This window comes from Cyprinus carpio, chromosome A18 (assembly GCF_018340385.1).
Source record: "Cyprinus carpio isolate SPL01 chromosome A18, ASM1834038v1, whole genome shotgun sequence".
Classification (NCBI taxonomy): Eukaryota; Metazoa; Chordata; class Actinopteri; order Cypriniformes; family Cyprinidae; genus Cyprinus; species Cyprinus carpio.
In genome coordinates this window covers 22,756,790-22,777,056 of record NC_056589.1, presented here as the reverse complement: position 1 = coordinate 22,777,056, position 20,267 = coordinate 22,756,790, and the positions used below count along the sequence as shown (strand labels likewise).

The 20,267-nt window shown below is 35.8% G+C and overlaps 2 protein-coding genes across 3 annotated transcripts in view; one reads left to right on the top strand and one right to left on the bottom strand.

Annotated features, from left to right (window-relative positions):
* Window positions 1–2,345: 2,345 nt before the first annotated feature.
* Window positions 2,346–16,400, top strand: si:ch211-260p9.3 (1-phosphatidylinositol 4,5-bisphosphate phosphodiesterase gamma-2). 2 transcript variants are annotated; one of them, XM_042775474.1, is made up of 32 exons: window positions 2,346–2,395; window positions 2,511–2,705; window positions 2,941–3,129; window positions 3,909–4,002; window positions 4,118–4,165; window positions 4,246–4,330; window positions 4,481–4,564; window positions 4,704–4,747; window positions 4,868–4,940; window positions 5,280–5,375; window positions 5,470–5,588; window positions 5,691–5,776; window positions 5,880–5,997; window positions 6,088–6,256; window positions 6,443–6,478; window positions 7,585–7,665; window positions 7,824–7,895; window positions 7,997–8,077; window positions 8,172–8,344; window positions 8,621–8,827; window positions 8,954–9,073; window positions 9,173–9,353; window positions 9,465–9,503; window positions 10,388–10,454; window positions 10,690–10,847; window positions 11,015–11,105; window positions 11,314–11,535; window positions 12,619–12,743; window positions 13,573–13,693; window positions 13,771–13,929; window positions 15,742–15,824; window positions 15,978–16,400. In XM_042775474.1, the coding sequence occupies exons 2-32, from the start codon at window positions 2,519–2,521 to the stop codon at window positions 15,981–15,983; spliced, it is 3,414 nt and encodes a 1,137-aa protein (XP_042631408.1). In that variant the 5' UTR covers window positions 2,346–2,395; window positions 2,511–2,518; the 3' UTR covers window positions 15,984–16,400. The 2 variants fall into 2 exon arrangements, with proteins under 2 accessions (XP_042631408.1, XP_042631407.1); XM_042775473.1 differs by having other exon boundaries at window positions 13,771–13,941.
* LOC109109913 (C-Maf-inducing protein-like) overlaps window positions 16,388–20,267 on the bottom strand; it is a 32,583-nt gene continuing 28,703 nt past the window's right edge. Inside the window, exon 21 of the mRNA XM_019122933.2 lies at window positions 16,388–19,080. Within this exon, the coding sequence (XP_018978478.2) occupies window positions 19,027–19,080 (54 nt within the window). The 3' untranslated portion in view covers window positions 16,388–19,026. The remainder of the gene's footprint in view (window positions 19,081–20,267) is intronic.

The window sequence follows — 20,267 nt, the reverse complement described above, 5'->3', positions numbered from 1 at the left end:
GGTTAAACACAGCCGCTCGTTTTTGATAGTCTGGCCAGATCTCACGATTGAAGTGAAGCTTCTGTCTCCCGTTTAACCTGAACATTACAGAATAGAAAACAGTGTTTGTCTATAGAGGATGTGGGATTTAATGTAACAAAAAAGAGGGTCTATAACAACATTTAACAGCAGATATCTGGAACAAATATCAAAAATCCTTAGATGATTCAAGTTTAGGATCAGAAATGAATAAAGAAAGGCCTTGTTCTTCATTTGTGTTTAATAAACATTAAAGGTCAAGCAGAACATTACCATCAGCAAAAAAAATAAGAATTTCTGCATACAGCTGATTACGAGGAATATGAGGTTAATAATAGTTAATGCACACTATACTTAAATGAAACTAAAACCATAAAATTGGTTATTTAAAATAAAATAAACATTAACAAAACTAATATATATATATACATATATACAATATATACATACAGTGGAGATCAAAATTAGAGTAGGAGTAGAAGGGCAGTTTTTTAAGCATATTTCATAAATTAATTGTATTCTGAAGCACAGTATAAAAACTTAAATGAAATATTTTAAAATAACTGATAAAAATTTGAGAATACTTTCAGATATCTCCAAGTTCTTGGTTGTCAATCTGGCACCTGGTGCTAATTTTTATGACAAACCTTATTTAACTGGCAGCATTCCTCCAATTTTCACTGAGATTAAAAGATAGCGGGCTGCTCTAAGGTGACTGAAACCCTGCCACAGGAGGCGCAAATCTGTGATTTCTCAAATATTGCAGCTTTATAATGACACTAATTTATTCAAGTCTCCCAAAAAGGCCACGTCCATGTAAGAAAAATGGACGAGAAGACAGGATAATGCTGAGACTCACCTTTGCTGAGATTGTTGTGTGGAGAGAGGAGAACTGGTCCAAAGTTCACTTTAGTGATGAAAGCAGTAATTTATTTGGGTCTGATGGGAAACATTTTGTTTGACGTCAAACTGAAGAAAAACTGAAGCCCAAGTGTGTAAAGAAGTCAGTGAAAGGTGGATGAGGAAGAGAGCAGAAGAAGAGTGGACCAAGATCACATCAGCGCACCAGTCTGAAAACTAGTGATGTCCTGAGCTGCAGATGTGCTGAAGTCATTCAAAGCAAGGGCCTCTACATTTCCTACTAATTTCTGACAGCTGTAACCCTCTAAAATTTTAGTTGTCATTTTTCATGCAACAGTGGTTACTGTTCTCTAATTTTGATCACTGTGTTTTACTCAAAATAAAGTTTTTTGGTGAAATGCCTTGGTTATTTTGTCAAACATGTTAGTATAGTGGTATACCTACAGCTAATATTCCTTCAAATTTTGAGCGATAAAGATTAAGAATATTTCAGAAAAAATCAAGTGTTTATAGATTGTTCTCTAATTTTGATCTCCACTGTGTGCGTGTGTGTGTATATATATATATATATATATTGTTCATTTCAGCTATTTGACAAGGATTTTTTTTTTCATTTTTATTTCGTTTTACTTTATGTAATAAAATTAATGAATTCATTCATTAATTCATTAAAATTATAAAGACATATTTGAAGGGAAAAACAACACACACACACACACACACACACACACACACACACACACACACACACACACACACACACACACATATACCACACACACACACACACAAACACACACACACACACACACACACACACACACACACACACACACACACACACACACACTTATAATACATATAATAGCATCTTAATGAAACACTGTATACATATTATTTGTGATTTTTAAAATGTTTTTAAGGACACAATAAGGAAGATTATTAGGGTTTATAACTTGCAACTTAAAATATCATGTTTTTTCTTCTGTCTGGTGCAGTGACAATATTTTGTTTTTCAGTATGGTGATTTTAAAAGCTAGAAACCAAAAAACCTAGAAAGCATATTTTGTGACAACTGTTAACTTCAGGAAATTGCACATCAGGTATATCTCTCACCCGATCTCTCTCTTTCCAGTAAAATCCACTTCTTCCCACAAATTCTTAATATTTTTCTCCACCCCCTTGTTTTAAAAACAAAATGTCTGTGCCACTGTTTGTCTTATTAAATTTTCAATTTCTGCTTGAGAGCATTTTTATACATAAGAGCTTTCCAAATATTGGTTTAGAGGCCTTTGGCATTTCAAATACAGGTATTTACTGTACCAATTCTACATATAACTTTCATAATTTGGGAAGATAATTTTATTAACACTCTTGTCCTCTGGAAATGCTTGTTTTTCGTCATAGGAAATAAGAAAGCTGATTATGCCACAGGATGTGATGTTTCTCAAGACTGGTTTGAATAATAACCTCTAGACACCATTTCTGAGTTTACTTTGTGCACCGAATCAGGAAGGTAAGTGCATCTGAATATACATCTTTTAACTTTTAACAGTTATTGTTTTGATAAACATAAAAGTGTTACGCAATCTGATGCAAAAAGCTCTGCCTCTTTACTCTGTGTGTGTCAGATGCAGTGATGGTGGGCGGCAGTGAGCGGCATGAGCTGATAGAGGATGAGAGGAGACGGGTTTCTGAACATCTACAGATGGGGACTGAAATGATGGTGTATCAGCAGAGGGCTGAAAGACTCACTGTCCAGGTCATTATGGAGAGCATGCAGGTGGCCTTGATACGCTCTGATGATAGTCGGATAGTCAGACTGTGTAAGTTGCTTCCTTGAAAGTAGACTTGAATCAAATCAATAAATGAATGCTTTTTAAATATTATTTTACAATAATGTCTAAGAAAGTGGTCCTAAGTTCCTACTTTCGCACTGATTCGGGCCTCAATTTTCAGAAGATTTGCTTATGCAAGCACTGGTATTTATTCAATGAAATACTGATGATATACTGGAGCTTATAAATTCTGTATATAAAATCTGTGTTTATGTGTACGCAGTGGACATTTTTGAGTTCAAGGAGGTTCGCCAGTGGGAGACATGCAAAGATTTCCAGCGATTTAACGAGAGCAGGGGCAGCAAATTTCGACGAATCTTTTGCCAATCTGAAAAAGAGCTCCAGGACAGCAAAACCTGTTTCACCATCTTCTATGGATCTGAGTTTATTTTAAAATCGCTGAGTCTAAAAGGTATGTAACAAGTTCCTCACATATTTTAAGTTCAAAATAAGGCAACAAGATGTTTATTTAGTAGCATATACAACTGTTATAGCTATACTAGCATTTAAAGTTTTGGGGTCTGTAAGATTTTTATTTATTTATTTATTTTAAATAAATTAGTTAAGCAAGGATGCATTAAATTGATCTAAAGTAACAGTAAATGCATTTATAAAGTCACAAAAGCAATGACTTGCTGAAAATTCAGCTTTGCCATCACTGGAATAAATTACATTTTAAAATAGAAACGGCTATTTAAATTGTAATAATATTTCAGAATATTACTGTGTTTACTGTTTTTGATCAAACAATTGCAACCTTGGTGAGCATAAGAGACTTCTTTCAAAAAACGTTCTTGAAAATCTTGACCCCAAACTTTCGAACCATAATAACAGTGCCGTCCAAGCTAGTTCGTGCTAGTTTATACTAGTTAGGATTACAGCATATTCATATTTTCCACCAGCAAAACTTAACTAATGAAGCTGGTCTTTTTGGTTGACCAAAGAAGTCTTGCTGGTTAAGCTATAGCTATAAAGGGACAGCAGTACAGTATCATCACCAACATCTAAAACATAACGCATGCTGGTAAACAGCTATGCTAGCAATAGTACACTTACCGGAATGGTCCCAATGGAGCACCCTGAGGTTTGAAGTCTCAGTGTGGTGGACAATCATGACCGTCTCACCACTTCATTTTGTCAATATGAAAGTCTTGTTGTGCTTATTCTGTAAGAGCCTTTGCTGTTCCACAGCTGATTCAGTGGAGGACGCAGAGAAATGGCTGACAGGACTGGAGTTACTCAGACAAGAAACACTGGCGGCTCACACACCAGAGATTATAGAGAGGTACACACACACACACACACACACATACACATACACATAGATAGTGTAGCTTGTGTATCCTTAAACCATAATACAATTCAACAAACATTTCATTCTGTTTTTCACTCTACTGTAGTTGGCTGAGGAAGCAGATGTACTCGGTTGATCAATCAAAGAAAAACAGGTTCTCTTTTTCTCTTTCACCTTTTTCTCAACCAGTCTCACTTTTGTTTCTTTCTCACCTCATTATTGTTTCTCTCTCAGCATCACCCTGAAAGAGCTCAAGTCTCTTTTGCCTCAGATGAACTTTGCTGTACCAGGTGGACGTTTTCTGGAGGACAGATTTGTGGTACAAATAATAGTGAAACACTGAATTCTCCATTTACATTTATGCATTTACAGATGCTTTTATCTGAAGTGAATTGGGATTTGCATTTTACATTTTCTACTCTCTAAGGAGTATTTTTTTTTAACACATTTAACACAACTGTATGTTCAGGACGTGGAAGCGAAAGATTATTCCCTGGATATTCAGCAGTTTCACAAATTCTACAATTTTTTAATATTTGAAAACCAGAAGATGGTGAGTGTGCAGTTTATTTCGTTTCATTATTTATTAATGTTATTTGTGGTATTGAATGGAATATTTACTTATTTACAATTTATAAATACAAATATTTACAATTATTAATTAATTTATTTTTATCATTTTTTGATATTAGTTGCTAGAAGAGTTTGAAAAGGGGCCCGCAGCTTTCATAATAAGGTAAAAAAAATATATATATTTTTTTTTAAAAAAGGAGCCATATCATGAGAATTTTACTTGATTTGTAAAAAAAAAAAAAAATATGTGTACTATGAAAACTATATTTGTTTTTCTCTGCAGTAATACTGATAGTCCTGAATCTTCTGTAGTTCCCCTCTATGATTTTCAAAACTTTCTTTTATATCGACAGAAGGTAAGACCAATGTTTTCCTTTATCTTATCTTTTATCCATCTAGCCTACTGTTTTTTTTAATGCATTTAAATGAAGAATCTTATGCTCACCAAAGCAAATAATATTTTGAAATATTATTACAATTTAAAATAACTGTTTTCTATTTTTATATATGTTAAAATGTCATTTATTCCTTTGATGGCAAAGCAGCCATTATTCCAATCTTCAGTGTCACATGATCCTTCAGAAATCATTCTAATATGCTGATGTGCTACTCAAGAGACATTTCTTTTTGATTATGAATGCTGAAAAGAGATATTCAATTTGAAAATGAACTGCATATTTGTTTTCTGACCCTAGGAGGCCAAAAATTTGAACCAGATTCAGGAGTTGATGACCATTTTCATCACTGACACCATGAGGAAGACCAACTATCCAGTGCTTACTGTTGGAGAGGTACAAGTTATAGAGATCTGTTTAGTTTGATGTCAACACGTGAAATAAATCTATAAAACAGAAAATCAGTACAAAATGTTTTTTGTCTTTCTAGTTCCTCAGTTTTCTCTTCTCCAAAGAGAACTCGATTTGGAATGAGAAGTTCTCTGAGATTTGCCCACTGGACATGAACAATCCTCTGTCTCACTACTGGATCAACTCTTCTCACAACACGTGAGTGCTGCAGTTCTTCATGCTCATGACACACATGCAGCAGCTCCTCCTCTCCATTATGAACTTCCTGTGCTACTTCATGTGTTTTGCTTTTGTTCACAGATATTTGACTGGAGATCAACTGCGCAGTGATTCCTCAACAGAAGCTTATGTGCGCTGCCTGAGGCTGGGCTGCCGCTGTATTGAATGTCAGTGAACAACATACCATTTTTGCTTAGAAAACTTTTATATTGTATGGTTATAACTCATATTATTTGATATCGCTATGCTATTATGTATTCTGTTTTGCAGTGGACTGTTGGAATGGTCCGGAAGAACCTGTCATATACCATGGAAGGACCATGACCTCCAAGATAAAGTTTAAGGACGTGGTGAAGGCCATCAATGATCATGCTTTTGCAACGTCTGAGTTAGTCATCAACAACACACACATTCAGTTATCATTGTGCATCAATGTAAATGCAACATTCAGCAATCTTATTTTCATCTCTTTTGGCAGATATCCTGTGGTGCTGTCCATAGAAGAACACTGTGACATCAAGCAGCAGAAAATGATGGCTCAGATGTTACGAGATGTTTTCCAAGACAAGCTTCTGACTGAGCCGTTGGAACCAGAAGCAGATGATCTACCCTCACCAAACCAGCTGAAAGGCAAGATCATCATCAAGGTTGGGAAAAAGTCAAATTTGTCAGCTCACGTAGCTGAACTAAATTTAGTAGGAAAAACTGCAGAGATCCTTCAGTTGCTTCAGTCTTTAATGTAACATGACTTCAGTGTATTTTTCAGACTAGGAATATACATTTTGTAATATCATCGTTACAGTGCATGATTCCCTGTTTATTCTCTTCAACAGCACCAAAAAATAAAAGAGAGCAATCACACCATTAAGGTACCCACAAAACACACCTTCCACAGATATAAAATGTAAACAACTGCTTATCTCTCTCACGTAACAAACTACCCAAACTCTGTTTATATCTAATATGAAATATTAATTAAATCATTGGGGCAATTTAGGCTTTGTTTACACTACATGCAATTCAGATTTTTTTTTTATTCGATATATATGAACATTGTCACAATACACGTATTTTTGTGTTAACACTGAAGCACATTGCATTTGTATGTGAGTGTGAAAATAAAATGATGACGGATCTCTTCAAATTTACTGAAAATGTACTTACTCTCAGGCCATCCAAGATGTAGATGATTTTGTTTCCTCATCACAACAGATTTGGAGAAATTCAGCACTACATCACTTGCTCACCAATGGATCCTCTGCAGTGAATGGGTGCCGTCAGAATGAGAGTTCAAACAGCTGATAAAAGCATCGCAATAATCCACAAGTTATTGACTCCAGTCCATCAATTAACTTTTTGCTAAACAAAAAGCTGTGTGTTTGTAAGAAACAAATCAATAATAAAAAGCTTTTTAACTTGAAACCATCGCATCTGGCCTAAATACAAGTCCATAACCCCCAAAAAACGCTTCTTCCAGTGAAAAAGTCCATAACCTGTTGTCCTTTCACATCACAATCCATTGACATATTTGTTTAGAAATGTTTTGGACTGTTTTTGTTTGTAAACAGTGCTTGATCTGTGCGTATTTCTCTCCTGATTCAGACAAGACAACTTTTTCACTTGAGAATTAGCCAGAAGGAATGGTTCGCTGTGGAGAAGGTCTTAATGTTGAATTTATTTATATAAATCATGTGGATTAATTGAGGATTATTGTGATGTTTTTATCAGTTGTTTGGACTCTCATTCTGACGGCACCCATTCACTGCAGAGGATTCATCAATAAGCAAGTGACGCAATGCTAAATTTCTCCAAATCTGTTGCCACATTATGAGTACATTTTCAGGACGTTTTCGAGTGACTGATTCTTTTAACATCTGACCTCATTCGTATGTCTTACAGAATAAATGCACATGTGAGTTTGTTTGCATTCGTTTTTTGATGTATCATATATCAGTTTTCTATTTGTTCTGAACAGCTGGAGGAAGAAAAGGGAAACACAGCTGTGAAAAGAAAATTAGACAGCTTCAAGAAAATTGGAAACACTTACAGGGAGAAGGTGCACGTGCTTTCTGTGATATATTTTTATTTTCCATAGCAAATAATTTTTCTCCATCAGCGAATTTAAAATCTGTTTGCCAACAGTGTGTCAGGATCTGATTGAAGTTTTAGGAGGCAGCTTTAGGTCATTTCATAATTTCTCATATTTCAAAGCAGATAAGAAAAGCTAAAGAAAACCGTGTAGTGGAGAAGGAAGGAGAGCTTTGCATCTGGGATCCAATAGATAAGGTGCCTTAAATACGTAATTTTTTGCTGATACGTATTCATAGTCATAATAATAACTTATTAATTGATGATAATTTATAATAATATATCTATTTTCAATCTAGAGGTTTTACAGGCATGATTGTGTGATCTCAGATAATAAGCTATACTATTCTGAAGAGAAGTTGGAGGAAGACTATCCTGAGGTAAGTGACTCATTGTTCAGGTCACAAGCCACTTTCAGAAGTTTTTTATGCACTTTCACATTTGCTTGTGAACTCTTCTTTCTGAAACGTTCAGGACGGCTCACAGCTGCACCTGTCTGAGCCCTGGTTTCATGGAGAGTTGACTGAAGGCAGAATAACCGCTGAAAAACTCTTGCATGATTTCTGCAAAGGGAGGGATGGAAAAGATGGAACCTTCCTGGTGCGAGAGAGTAAAGCGTTCATCAAAAACTACAGTATCTCCCTCTGGTACTTACTCTGCCCAGCCTTTCACTATTCTCTATTTCACAAAAAAGGTTTGAAGCTCGTGCCTAAATTAATTTTATTTTAACATGTTAAAATTTTCCTCACACTGCTAATATTGTGGATTTTCTTACTCTTTACTCTTTTGATTGGTAGATTACCAAATTTGTATTTATTTTACATTGCACTGGACAAATGTTTAGCACCAGGCTTACATCTTATATTCACAAAGACAAATAATGTGAAAGAAATTGTTTATATAATAATATGTGCTCTCTGTAGGACGAGCGGGAGAATTCAGCACTACAAAATTTTCTGTTCCTCAGAAAATGGTCAATGGTCCTTCTACTTGACAATCAAGCAGCGCTTTCCTAGTATGTGTGCCTTGATCAAGTATTACACACAAAATCTGATCACGTATGATAGATTAAATCTGCGCCTCAACGGTTTCCTGCCTCGGCTCAATTTTGTGCCTTCCCACCAAATAGGGTAAGAAGAAAAGTTGAATTTCAAATTTAAACACTTACTCATATGCAAACAAATTCCAATGACAGATCATTTTTCTGTCACTGAAACTAGAAATATCTGGACACAAACTTGTGTTGTTGTATTTAGGTGGTTTTACAGTAACCTGAGTCAAGCCGAAGCAGAAGACTATCTTCTGAGGATCCCTCGAGATGGAGCCTTCCTCATCAGACAAAGAGAAGAGCCTGACCACTTTACCCTTTCCATCAGGTTCCTCAGTATTTCCTTTTCACTTCTTTCACTCTGTATTCCTCGCAGACACTTACTTTCCTCTCAATATGTATTTTGATTTGTTTATTTGTTACTCAGAGTTGAAGGGGATGTCGAACATTATCTGATTTACCAAAACAACAGCAAGTATGTGTTGGCAGATGCCTACGAGTTTGGTAGCCTTGAGGACCTGGTTAGCTGTTTTCGTGACAAGGTTTTTTATGGCAAGACAAAACTACGCTACCCTGTAACACCACAGTTAGTGGATCGCTTCTGTATGGTGAGAGAAGTGAGAATAGATAAGAGAAACAAATGAACCACAGAACCTAAAAGAGATACTATAATTGTGACCATCTACAAACTGTAGGTTTGTATCATTTTGTCTTTGCAGGTGGATATCTCAACATGTGACAGCGAACAGTACAGTGAGGTAAGTATGATGGGAATACACATACAATGGTCCTAAAAGTAGGGAAATTTAGTGTAAGTTTATAATATTCTACTATAATATTCTATGAAAACACTCTTAAAATATATGAATTTCATTGTATTAGATTACAAAATATCACACCAAGTGGCATCATTTGTAAAACATATTTAATAAATAAATAAATTATTTTAATAGATGGATAAAATATATATCTTATATTTAAAATGTTAAATATTATTAAAATAATAACAATTATATTATTATTGTTATTAAAATAATAATAATTATAATTAAAATAATAGATTTTACTATATGTATATATGTATGTATGTATATATATATATATATATATATATATATATATATATATATATAAACACATATTTAATGTAAAATATAGAATAATATATAATGTATATAATTATATATAAAATTTTTAATATTTTATCAATATTTACACACACACACAATTTTACACACACACACACACACAAACACACACACACACACACACACACACACACACACACACGCGCGCACACACACACACACACACGTTAATTTGTTGTTTAAGTTGCTGACGTTTTATTATTAAATATAAGGACTTCTGACTTCATGCATTAACTAATTCATACTAATTTTATTAATTTACTAATAATTCATTTAAATAATTGATTTAAAGTCATTACATGTATTTAATAAAGTCATTATGTATTATATATGAATTCATGTAATTTATATTAAATATATATATATATATATATATATATATATATATATATATATATATATATATATATATACATTATATTTATTTATACACACAACAAAAAAAAGTACATATGTATATGTATAAACTGATTTGAGCTCAGTGATTCTTTCAGGTTGCTAAAGACAATCCTTTGGGCGACCAGTGTAAAGGTGTGGTGGACATCTCAAAGTGTACTGTTGGTAAGATTGTTTTGCCACTTGTGTGAATATGTTTTGTACTCATACACATAGAGCCTAGAAACTAAGCTAAGCTGTAACATGCATATAAAATTTTACCAACTCTCAGCAGGCACTGCAAGAAAAATTATTCTCATTATTTCAGTAATCAATGCTCTATGAAAAAAGCTCCCCTCGGTTTACAAAATATTAAATTTTAATACTCTCTTCCTTGTTGATTTTAATGGGTTCTCCTCAGCATGCAAAGCCAAGCATGCCAGGCCCCTCGTGGTGACCCTTTTGAACAGGGAGAATTTGAAGCTAATTGAGTTCACGTGTGAGATCGTGGAGCAGGTGGACGAATGGTACCAAGTGCTTCTGAACATCATCCAAAACGAGCAGAGTTTGGGGAAAGCGGTTTGTTTCTGTTTGTCTTTCTTGCCTCACTAACTCACATTCAACATCTGTTATTGTGCTTGATTATCAATAGTGTATCTTTCTCTCTATATTTCTACATGTCTGATGACCAATAGTTCTTGTTAATGTCTATGCACTGACAATATCTCCCTTACTTCTCGAAATAGAGAAGAGCAGAAATGGAGTCAAAAACCAATATAGCTGTTGAGATGTCAGACATGGTGGTATACTGCCAATCTATCAAGAAAAAGACTTTTGGTACGTAATTTACAGAAAATTACACAAATGAAACAAAAAAATGTGGAACTAACTAAAATGAAAAGCAGCTGTACTTTATCATACACATCAACATTAAGCAAAACAGTTTCAAGGCCACGTTCAAAACATTCCAGAAATGTTTTGAGGTAAGTGAACCAGACATTTCATTTCATTTATTATTCCATTCTGCACTTTTATGACCTCTCAGAAAATTACAACTACAAAGAGGTGCGTTCCATTCCGGATAACATGGTTCCAAAAGAGGGGAATGAAAGCACTGTGGAAAAGTCAGACAGCATTCTGGAGTATAACCGTAAAGCGCTGACCCGTGTGTATCCCTGCAGTGGGCGAGTTGATTCCTCTAACTTTGACCCTTGTCCTTCATGGAGACTAGGCTGCCAAATGGTGGCTCTAAACTTCCAAACTGCTGGTAAGCAAAAGAAGAGAAAAGTGTTACATGTGTCAAATGAAGTATCTTAAGCTCACCAGGGCTGCATTTATTTGATCAAAAATACAGTAAAAATAAACTGTTTTCAATTTTACTATCTTTTAAATGATAATTTATTCCTGTGATGGCAAAGCTGAATTTTAAATAGGCATTTCTCCAGTCTTCAGTGTCCCTTCACACTAATATGCTGATTTGGTGCTCAAGATACATTTATTATTATTATTATTATTATTATCAATGTTAAAAACAGTTATGATGATTAATATTTTTGTTGAAACACTTTCTAAGGATTATTTGATGAATAGCAAGTTCAAAGAAAAGTATTTATTTGAAATAGAAAGCTTTTGTAACATTATGAATGTCTTTACTGTCACTTTTGGTGAATCTGTGTACTTGCTGAATAATTGTATAATGAATAATAATTACATTATAAAATAAAATAAAATAAAAAATCTTACTGAGCCTGGTTGTGGTAGTAAAACCTCAGTACTCAAGGGGGCGATAGAGGGCTATGTTTAAATTTTCTGTTTGGAAGGAATTAAGTTTCCATACCAGGCCTGAACAACTTTTTAGCAGTCACATTAAGTATGCATACTGTAGGTGACCAGATTGCTATCAACTGTTTACTCGTTTAAAGGAATAGTTCACCAAAAAAGAAAAATAAGCTGAAAATTTCATCCAAGATCAAGAAGAGTTTGCTTCTTCATCAGGAAAGACTCATTTGAAATTTAGCATTGCAATGGCCTCAAAGTGAGCATATTAAATTTTTTGGGTGAACTGTTCCTTTAATGACCAGATAGCTATCCAAGCAGAAAAAGAGTTATCTTCAAATCCGTGTGCCATTAACCCACATGTGCTATTTTTATTCATTATTTACATAAGTTAGCTATAAACATTTCAACTTTGACTAACTTTCTCAGCAAGCCTCTCTTAAAACTGTTGCTTCACCATGACTGTACTTGTCCATAGAAGAAGAGTTTACACTAATGTCTGTTGTAGCGTCCCAGAACTGCTCTCCAATAAACGTGTCTAATAAATCTTAACCTCAATGTCATCTCTCTTCAGACAAATTCATGCAGCTAAACAGTGCTCTCTTCAGTCTGAATGGAGGCACGGGTTACGTGCTTAAACCAGAGTGGATGCGAGATCCAACCAAGAAGAAGCCTGCTAAACAAACCATCAGAATCAGAGTAAATAACTCCTATTTGCTTGAAACTGCAGTTGATTTAGTTCAACATTCAATTGAGTTCTAGAATGTTAAAGTAATAGTAATGCAATGTAAATTAAAGGTGCTGTATGTAGGATTGACACCGAGTGGTTGAACTAGGTATTGCATTCCAAATTCAAAATATTGGAGAGGGTTTTTTTCACCTGGCCCCTCCTCCTCAGATTTGATGCACACGCAGGTTGCCAGATTGACAACACAAACAGGAACGAGTTTACTTGACGATGAATGAAATGAAATACGCTGTGTTTTCCGCTAACTGGCAACCCGGGGTGCCGAAATACAATTGGGTAAACTGGCAGTGGGCAGGTTTCACAAACTAAAACAGAGACTGACATTCCAACCCAGAACACACATATTCAAAGGAGAATAACTGACTGTAGCATTGTTTTTCAGATAAACAAGTATGTTAACTTAGCATGTTTCTTATATATTTGCAAACATATTATTTTTATGCTTTAGTAGAGTCAAAATCTTACATACAGCACCTTTACAGTAATTAAAGTAAAAAGTAATTATTTGCTCACCTTGATGTCATTCCAAACCTTTATGACTTAAATTTGTGGACCATAATATGATAAATTGTTGTTTTGTTGCTTGACAGTCTCTGGTTATTTTTATTATGTGGAAAAGATTTCCTTATGTGTTCCATGGAAGTTAGACATTTACATTTTTTTAGGGTTTTACATGTTTTGAATGACATGGCAAATTATGATCATTTTTGGGTGAACTAGCCACATTTGTGTGGTACAGTTTTGTCAAAACTATTAGTAATTTTCTTGGGTTTCCTCCAGGTGATGGCAGCCAGGCATCTGCCCAGTCCAGACCACATCGTCAGTCCTTTTGTGCAAGTTGAGCTGTGGCCGTACACAGGAGGTCAAGCAGACGACTACAGTTTCAAGACTACTCTCTTCAGTAAGGATATGGGAAGAGAGTTAGGGAGAGAGGAATTAGAATTTAGATTACAGTGAAGAATGTTGGTTTCTTTGCAGAGGACAACGGACTGAATCCAGTGTGGCTGGGCCAAATGAATCCACCCAAATGCTTTAAAGTAGATGAGCCAGACCTGGCCTTCCTTCGCTTTGTGGTTTTTGAGGAGGACACATTCTCTGATGCTAAGTTTCTGGCACAGGCCACTTTTCCTATTAGAGGTATTCGTCAAGGTAAATCCATCCAACAGATCTGAGCCCCAAAATATATACCATGCATTGTAAATATTTAATTCTTATTTTAGTGAACTTTCACTAAAAAGGGGGGTGTATCATAGGCTACGTTTACAAAAGTCTTTCCCTTGCATTTTAAAAAAAGTTTCACATTTACACGACAACATTTTCAAAAGGATTTGCATTGGCGTTTACACATATCCACAAAAACGGCCAAAAATGCTGTATTACGTATGCCAGGCCAGTAGTTGGAGCTGTCACCTTGTATTAAACAGTAGGAAGTGATGATTATGTTGTATATGATGCGTTTCTGCTGTTGGTTGTAATATTGGTAAAGTAAATCCACACTTTGCTGAAGAAGCATTAGCAAACTCTTGAGCAGCAACAACAGTACCATGTACTCCGCCATTGTTGTGTATGTTTGTTGGTGCTTGCCTTTAAAATCGACATGTGCTGCACATGTCTACATACCTAACATGTAATACGCACACACATAACATCACCGTTTTCAAAGATCCCCGTTTTGGGTGTTTACCATAGACTGTAAAAAACATGGACGTAGTGTCCGTGACGTCACCCATAGATTTCTGACAAGCGTTTTTGAAGCCTAAAGTAGGCGGAGCCGGCCGTCGCCTTCTTGGCAGTGCGTCACCGCATGTCACTCCCAGGTAATTGAAAATGGGCGAAAAGGCGGGAGCTGGTTGCTGAAACCACGCCCACCTATCTCGACTGTGGTGACAGCAGCAGCAATCCACCTGTCACTCAAGTGGCCACTCCCTTAATTATGCAGAACTTTAAGGCTTAATATAATGTAAACGGATGAGTTATAAAAAATTCACCCCCCTCACAGTTGTCATGAAGGGCAAAATTAGCTATATAGACCAAAATAATTTTTTGAACCAGTTAGTAAACATGTTTTTTTTTCTGCTGTAAAGTTGGGCATTTTAACATGGGGAGTCTATGGGATTGACTCCCTTTTGCAGCCAGCCGAGGAATTACAGTTTAAGTCACTTCCGTGTTGGCTTCACGAGAGAGAGCGGAAGGGTTGCTGCTTGGTATTTACACAGAAACGATAGGTGTTTGTGGTTCCCAAAATGCTATTGTCCTGTAAATGAACAGGCAAAACACATAAAAAGTTTACCGCTTTTGGCTGAAAACGTTGTGTAAACGGCCCCATAGCCACAAGAATTTATTCAAGTTTTAGTTAAATCTTGGGCACGAATTAAGAATTCATCCCTCGTTTTAGTAAATTGTGGCCACACTACTAATTTGTTCCCTTACTACAATAAATCCTGGTCATGTTGTACTAATTTGATGATTTAATTAAAACAAGGGAATGACTTAGTACAGTGTTGCCATGATTTACTAAAACAAGGGAATGAATTAGTATTGTCCATTTCCACCATTGTAGTAGTGGTCGTGGGGAGGAATTCATGGCCAACGAGGGAACAAATTCATAATTTATGGCCACAGTACATATATTTTTGTATGCATGTGATGTGCAGGGCTCTGCAAGTACTCCCTGAGATTTTAACATAAATGTCAGTTAATGGCTACAAGACATGAAAGTAAAAGGTTTAGTGAGTGTTTTTTTTATTTACATTTTATATTTGTATTAATTAATTTAGCTTTTCATCAAAACCACAAAGCCCCCATAGTTCACTCATAAACCCCAGAACCGGTGATTAGTTTTATTGCTTTCATAATACTGCTTCAAAGAAAAATAGTGCCTCTGTATTAAAATCTAAAAGGGTCTCTGAGCTGTTGCATTTCTCTTCTGGTCATTTTTTCATTTATTAGGGTATCGGTCAGTCCCGCTGAAGAACAGGTTTAGTGAAAACCTGGAGCTTTCATCTCTTCTGGTGCATGTACAGCAGGTGGAGGTGAGGGACCTTTTCTTTTTTTAGATTAATGTAGATTAACCTTGAGACTTCTGATGTGAAAGCAGTAACACCACCAAAAACAAATAAAAGCCCAATTTAAAATATTACTATTTCCTGATTCCAGTCAGTAATGAAAAAAATCTTTGTTTACAGGTGTAAAGTAAACAGCCATAACCACAAGGAACTAGCAGACGTTTCAGTGTGAATATGTTGAAAAGCATGTGGTTTAGTCTTGGTCTTGTTGTTTGGAAGATACATTCCAGATTCTGGATCACTGTGGAAAAGAGATTGTAAGGAATGCAGAGCAGTTGCTGCGAGACTGAATAAGATGTATATTAATTGTGTATATATTTGTATTACATATAAATGTGTATATTTGTTCACATGCTCATGTTTGGGTTCATAATGATTAGAGAATTTCCTTTTCTCTCTACTGTATCATTGTTATCAAAATAATATAAAGAGTGTATTTTCAAATATGAAAAAACATTTTTTGACGCAAATGACTAAACTAGTGAATGCACAGGTAAAACGTGCCAATAAAAAAAGCTTTGAAAGCTTTCTATTTGAAACATATTCACAGACAGTTTATTCTGATTGAAACTGGTTCACATATTAGGCTTATTTTCCTGTTCTCATTACAACAGCCACAGAGCAGCAGCAGCAGCAGCAGCAGCAACCCAGCTGTAGATAGAAGCAGAAAAACACAGAAAAAATAAGGGCAGCAGTTGTATCTGCAAAAACTCCAGAAGTCATGGGAAACATAGTTCATTCTGTATGTACACGACTGTGCCGCAGTGACCCCACCCACATCATATTAAGACTCAGTCTCAATACAACATTGAAAAAAAGCGCTTTTCAACAAAAATAAAAAAAGCTGAAATTAATTAGACATTATAATATGATAAGGAGACATTGGAAACACAAATAGCACAGTGAGTTCCACAGGATATTACAAATTGATCAGGAAACAATTAAGTATAAACTGGATTTCAACTTCAACAAATAAGCCATAGTCTCAAAGAGATGGCTTTTTTTTTAATCATTTCTGAACAAAATGAAGGCTGGGGGAAACCCAGCCCCCTGAATCCTTCCTGCCACAGAGAAAAATGGTCCGCTGTTTGGACTGAAGACCATTACAGTGTATCACCAGTGTGTACAGAATGGAACAGTTTCTAGTCCACTCTCGAACACACCTTCAGAAAACACTATTTCAACCGTTCACAACAGACACACACTATCTCTGACCATCTTTCACTTTTAAAAAACACGTACTGATCCATATGGTAAGTGGTTGAAGGGGGCTAGTGATTTTACCCTTTATTTTAAATCTATATGATAAAATTGCAAACATGCAAAAAAGAAACAAAAAAGGCAACAAAAATGGATTAAACTTATCATACAGTCAAAAAAAATTAAACCAACAACAAAAAAAAAAAAACAATGATAGTGCACTTGGTCTGGAGGCAGGAAAGAAAACAAAAACAGGTGACCGTATGCACACATCTAAAAAAATAAAGGCAACAAAGAGTCTCCCAAAAACTCGAGAGAAAGAGAAATGGGAAATTATATACACTCATATGTACATTATACAGTATGTAACTATGCAAGCTGGCAGAACTCGAGTTGGTGCCATTATGGCACCCAGTACTGAATGTCTCCCTCTGGACGGCATCTATATCTGTGCGAAATCAAACGCACACACAAAATCTGGAACTACCTAAAACTGCTACTTTCAAGACCGGCCACATGGACAGGGCAGCAACTCTATCTGGATATAATTCAAAGTGGGAGTAGAGGCAGACACGCTTTTGTAAACATAAGGAAAACTCAATTTAAGTTAAGACGGCAAAATGATCGTTTTATTTCAGACCGTCTTTTTTCTTCTACAAGATCTGTCTTGTTGCCCTACTGGTCAAGATATTTACTGTAACTAATTACAGTGATCATAATCTATATGTTTGGAGAGACGCTGATCACAAAAGCGAGAAAATTAAATATAAAAAGTTTTAACTGAATAACAAGCCTTAATAAACAGCACAAATCTTGGCTCGATTTGATATAAATATGCGGAACATTGTCAACCGTTGTGGCAGGACAATCATGGTGGACTCCTATCGACCACTAGAGGCGGAGTTTACAGAGAATAATAAAGCCTATTAATCGGTTTAAAAGTTCATACTGTATCTATTTACAACTTAGCTGATGTTGCTAGGTGATGCAATCTTTACAGAAAAAGTCTTAGGCACCATCTTGGTTCAGTATGCTTGACAAAAGTACTTAATAGGACCAGAAAGGGGGGCTCATAAATACAAAGTAGTCCCAGACTACTTCCTGGACGATGTTCTCTTAAATACAGGTGTGAAATTAAAATTACACTGTACAATGTGGCTAAAAAAAGAAGAGAGAAGAGGAAGGGAAAGGAAATGATAAACAGATTTTTTTTTTGGAGCGAAGCCCCTGTAATGTCTGCATTAAAAATGGGGATACGTCGATTTTCTTTACAAACACACATGTATATGAAAGCAGTGTATGGAAAAATACGCTTATTCAAGTTGATAAAAAAATGATTTTCAGAGCGATAGAGATATAGAGATGAACGTGAACATTGTTAACAGACACATTTTACACCAGAAATCTCTGTGAGGATGCAAATATGATGGACTCTGAGCCGAGAGGACCAAGCACACATGTAACAAGAAAAAAACAAAAAAAAACAAAATCATGCGGAAATTGGCTTTCCACACAGGAAGTGATATCAAAACTGTACTGGAATGTGGCTCTGAATATTCAGGCCTTCAGCAGACGCTGGTACCACAGGGAAAATGTATCCAGGTGGTCTGATGTCTTCAGGGGGACAAAAAGGGATGCCAGTTATGGGTTAAGACGAGGGACACGGTTCCTCTGAGGGGTCTGAGATAAAGGCCAGAAAGAGACAGAGAAAAAAGTCCCCTGGTGATGTCGTTAGAAAGGTTCCTGTGCTGTTTGATGATGTCACGGGACATATTCTTGCATTCTGATGCCGCTGCGAAGAGCATCCTCGGATGAGACACTAGATGATTCTTGAGCGTTTATGATATTATCAGAAGGTCCTTGACGTTTGAATGATGTTCCTATAAACACAGTCCTTGCTTCTTGATTATGTTGTGTTCGGATGATGTGTCAGCGATTTCCTGTCTATAAATCTCCTTGAGCATCGTGTTCACCATGCCTCTGTGTAGCGAACGTCCACTTCCTTTAGATTGGGTAGTTTGGCCTGTGGGCAGGACCAGAGATGGAGAGGTTTAGATAATGAAACGTTTAATCTAACATGTTCCTGGTTTAACATCTTTTGTTGTTCCTGGAACAACATTCCTATCAGCCCTATGATTCTTAATATTCCTCTTTGTCATGGCTACGATTGATTGACTGAACTAGGAACATGTCCTTGCTTGTGTAAATAACATAAAAAAATGATAAGATGATCAGATTTAAAGGTGAAGTGTGTAATTTCTGCACCATTAGAATCACCAAACTGTATTGGAAAAGCAGAGCCTGTTTATACTGGTTTCCTGAACACTCCCTCTTCTGCTATTGGCCAGCCAAACAAGATAACAACGCCCCTAAACTCAAAAAAAAGTCAATGTGGCTGTTTTGTGTTGGTTGTAATGTTTAAATTCACTGAATAGCAGTATTTACATTTTTGGGGAAACTCAAACTATGAACAAATTTATTAATAAAAAGTTTGGGGTCAGTTTGATTTTTTTCATAAGTAGTATCTTATGCTCACCAAGGCTGCATTTATTTGATCGAAAATACTGTAAAAAACAAACAAACAAAAAACCAGCATTGTTGTGAAATACTGTTCTATTTTCATATATTTTAGAATGTAATTTAATCCTGTGATGCAAAGCTGAATTTTCAGCAGCCATTACTCCAGTCTTCAGTGTCACATGATTCTTCAAAAATCTTTGTAATATCTCAGGCTACGTCCACACGAAGCCAGAGCATTCCCTATCTGATCTTTTCTTTTTCCTCGTCTCAAGAAATATCTGTGTCCACACGAAACCACAAAACCGACACAAAACGATGTAGTATACGATCGTTCACAGTATGTTCATCTTTAATTCTACCACACATAAACAATAAAAATCTAAAAGAAGACTTGGACTATGCGCATAAACCTTGCGCGCGGTATACAAACGAACAATACATTTATTAATCTGCGTTAATGTTAGTTAATAAAAAGACGATCGTTCAGTGTTTGTTCATGTTTTTGTTGCTGTTATTTGACATGGCAGTGCCTGACTTGGGGCAAGACGTAGGCTGATGACGTCATTGTTTCAGAAAATACACGGATTCACTGTCCACACGAAAACGCAAGGGCAGCGTTTTGAAATTTATCCACTCTGGAACCCGGTTTCAAAAATTATCGGTTTCACTCTCCCACAACGCCAGATCCGT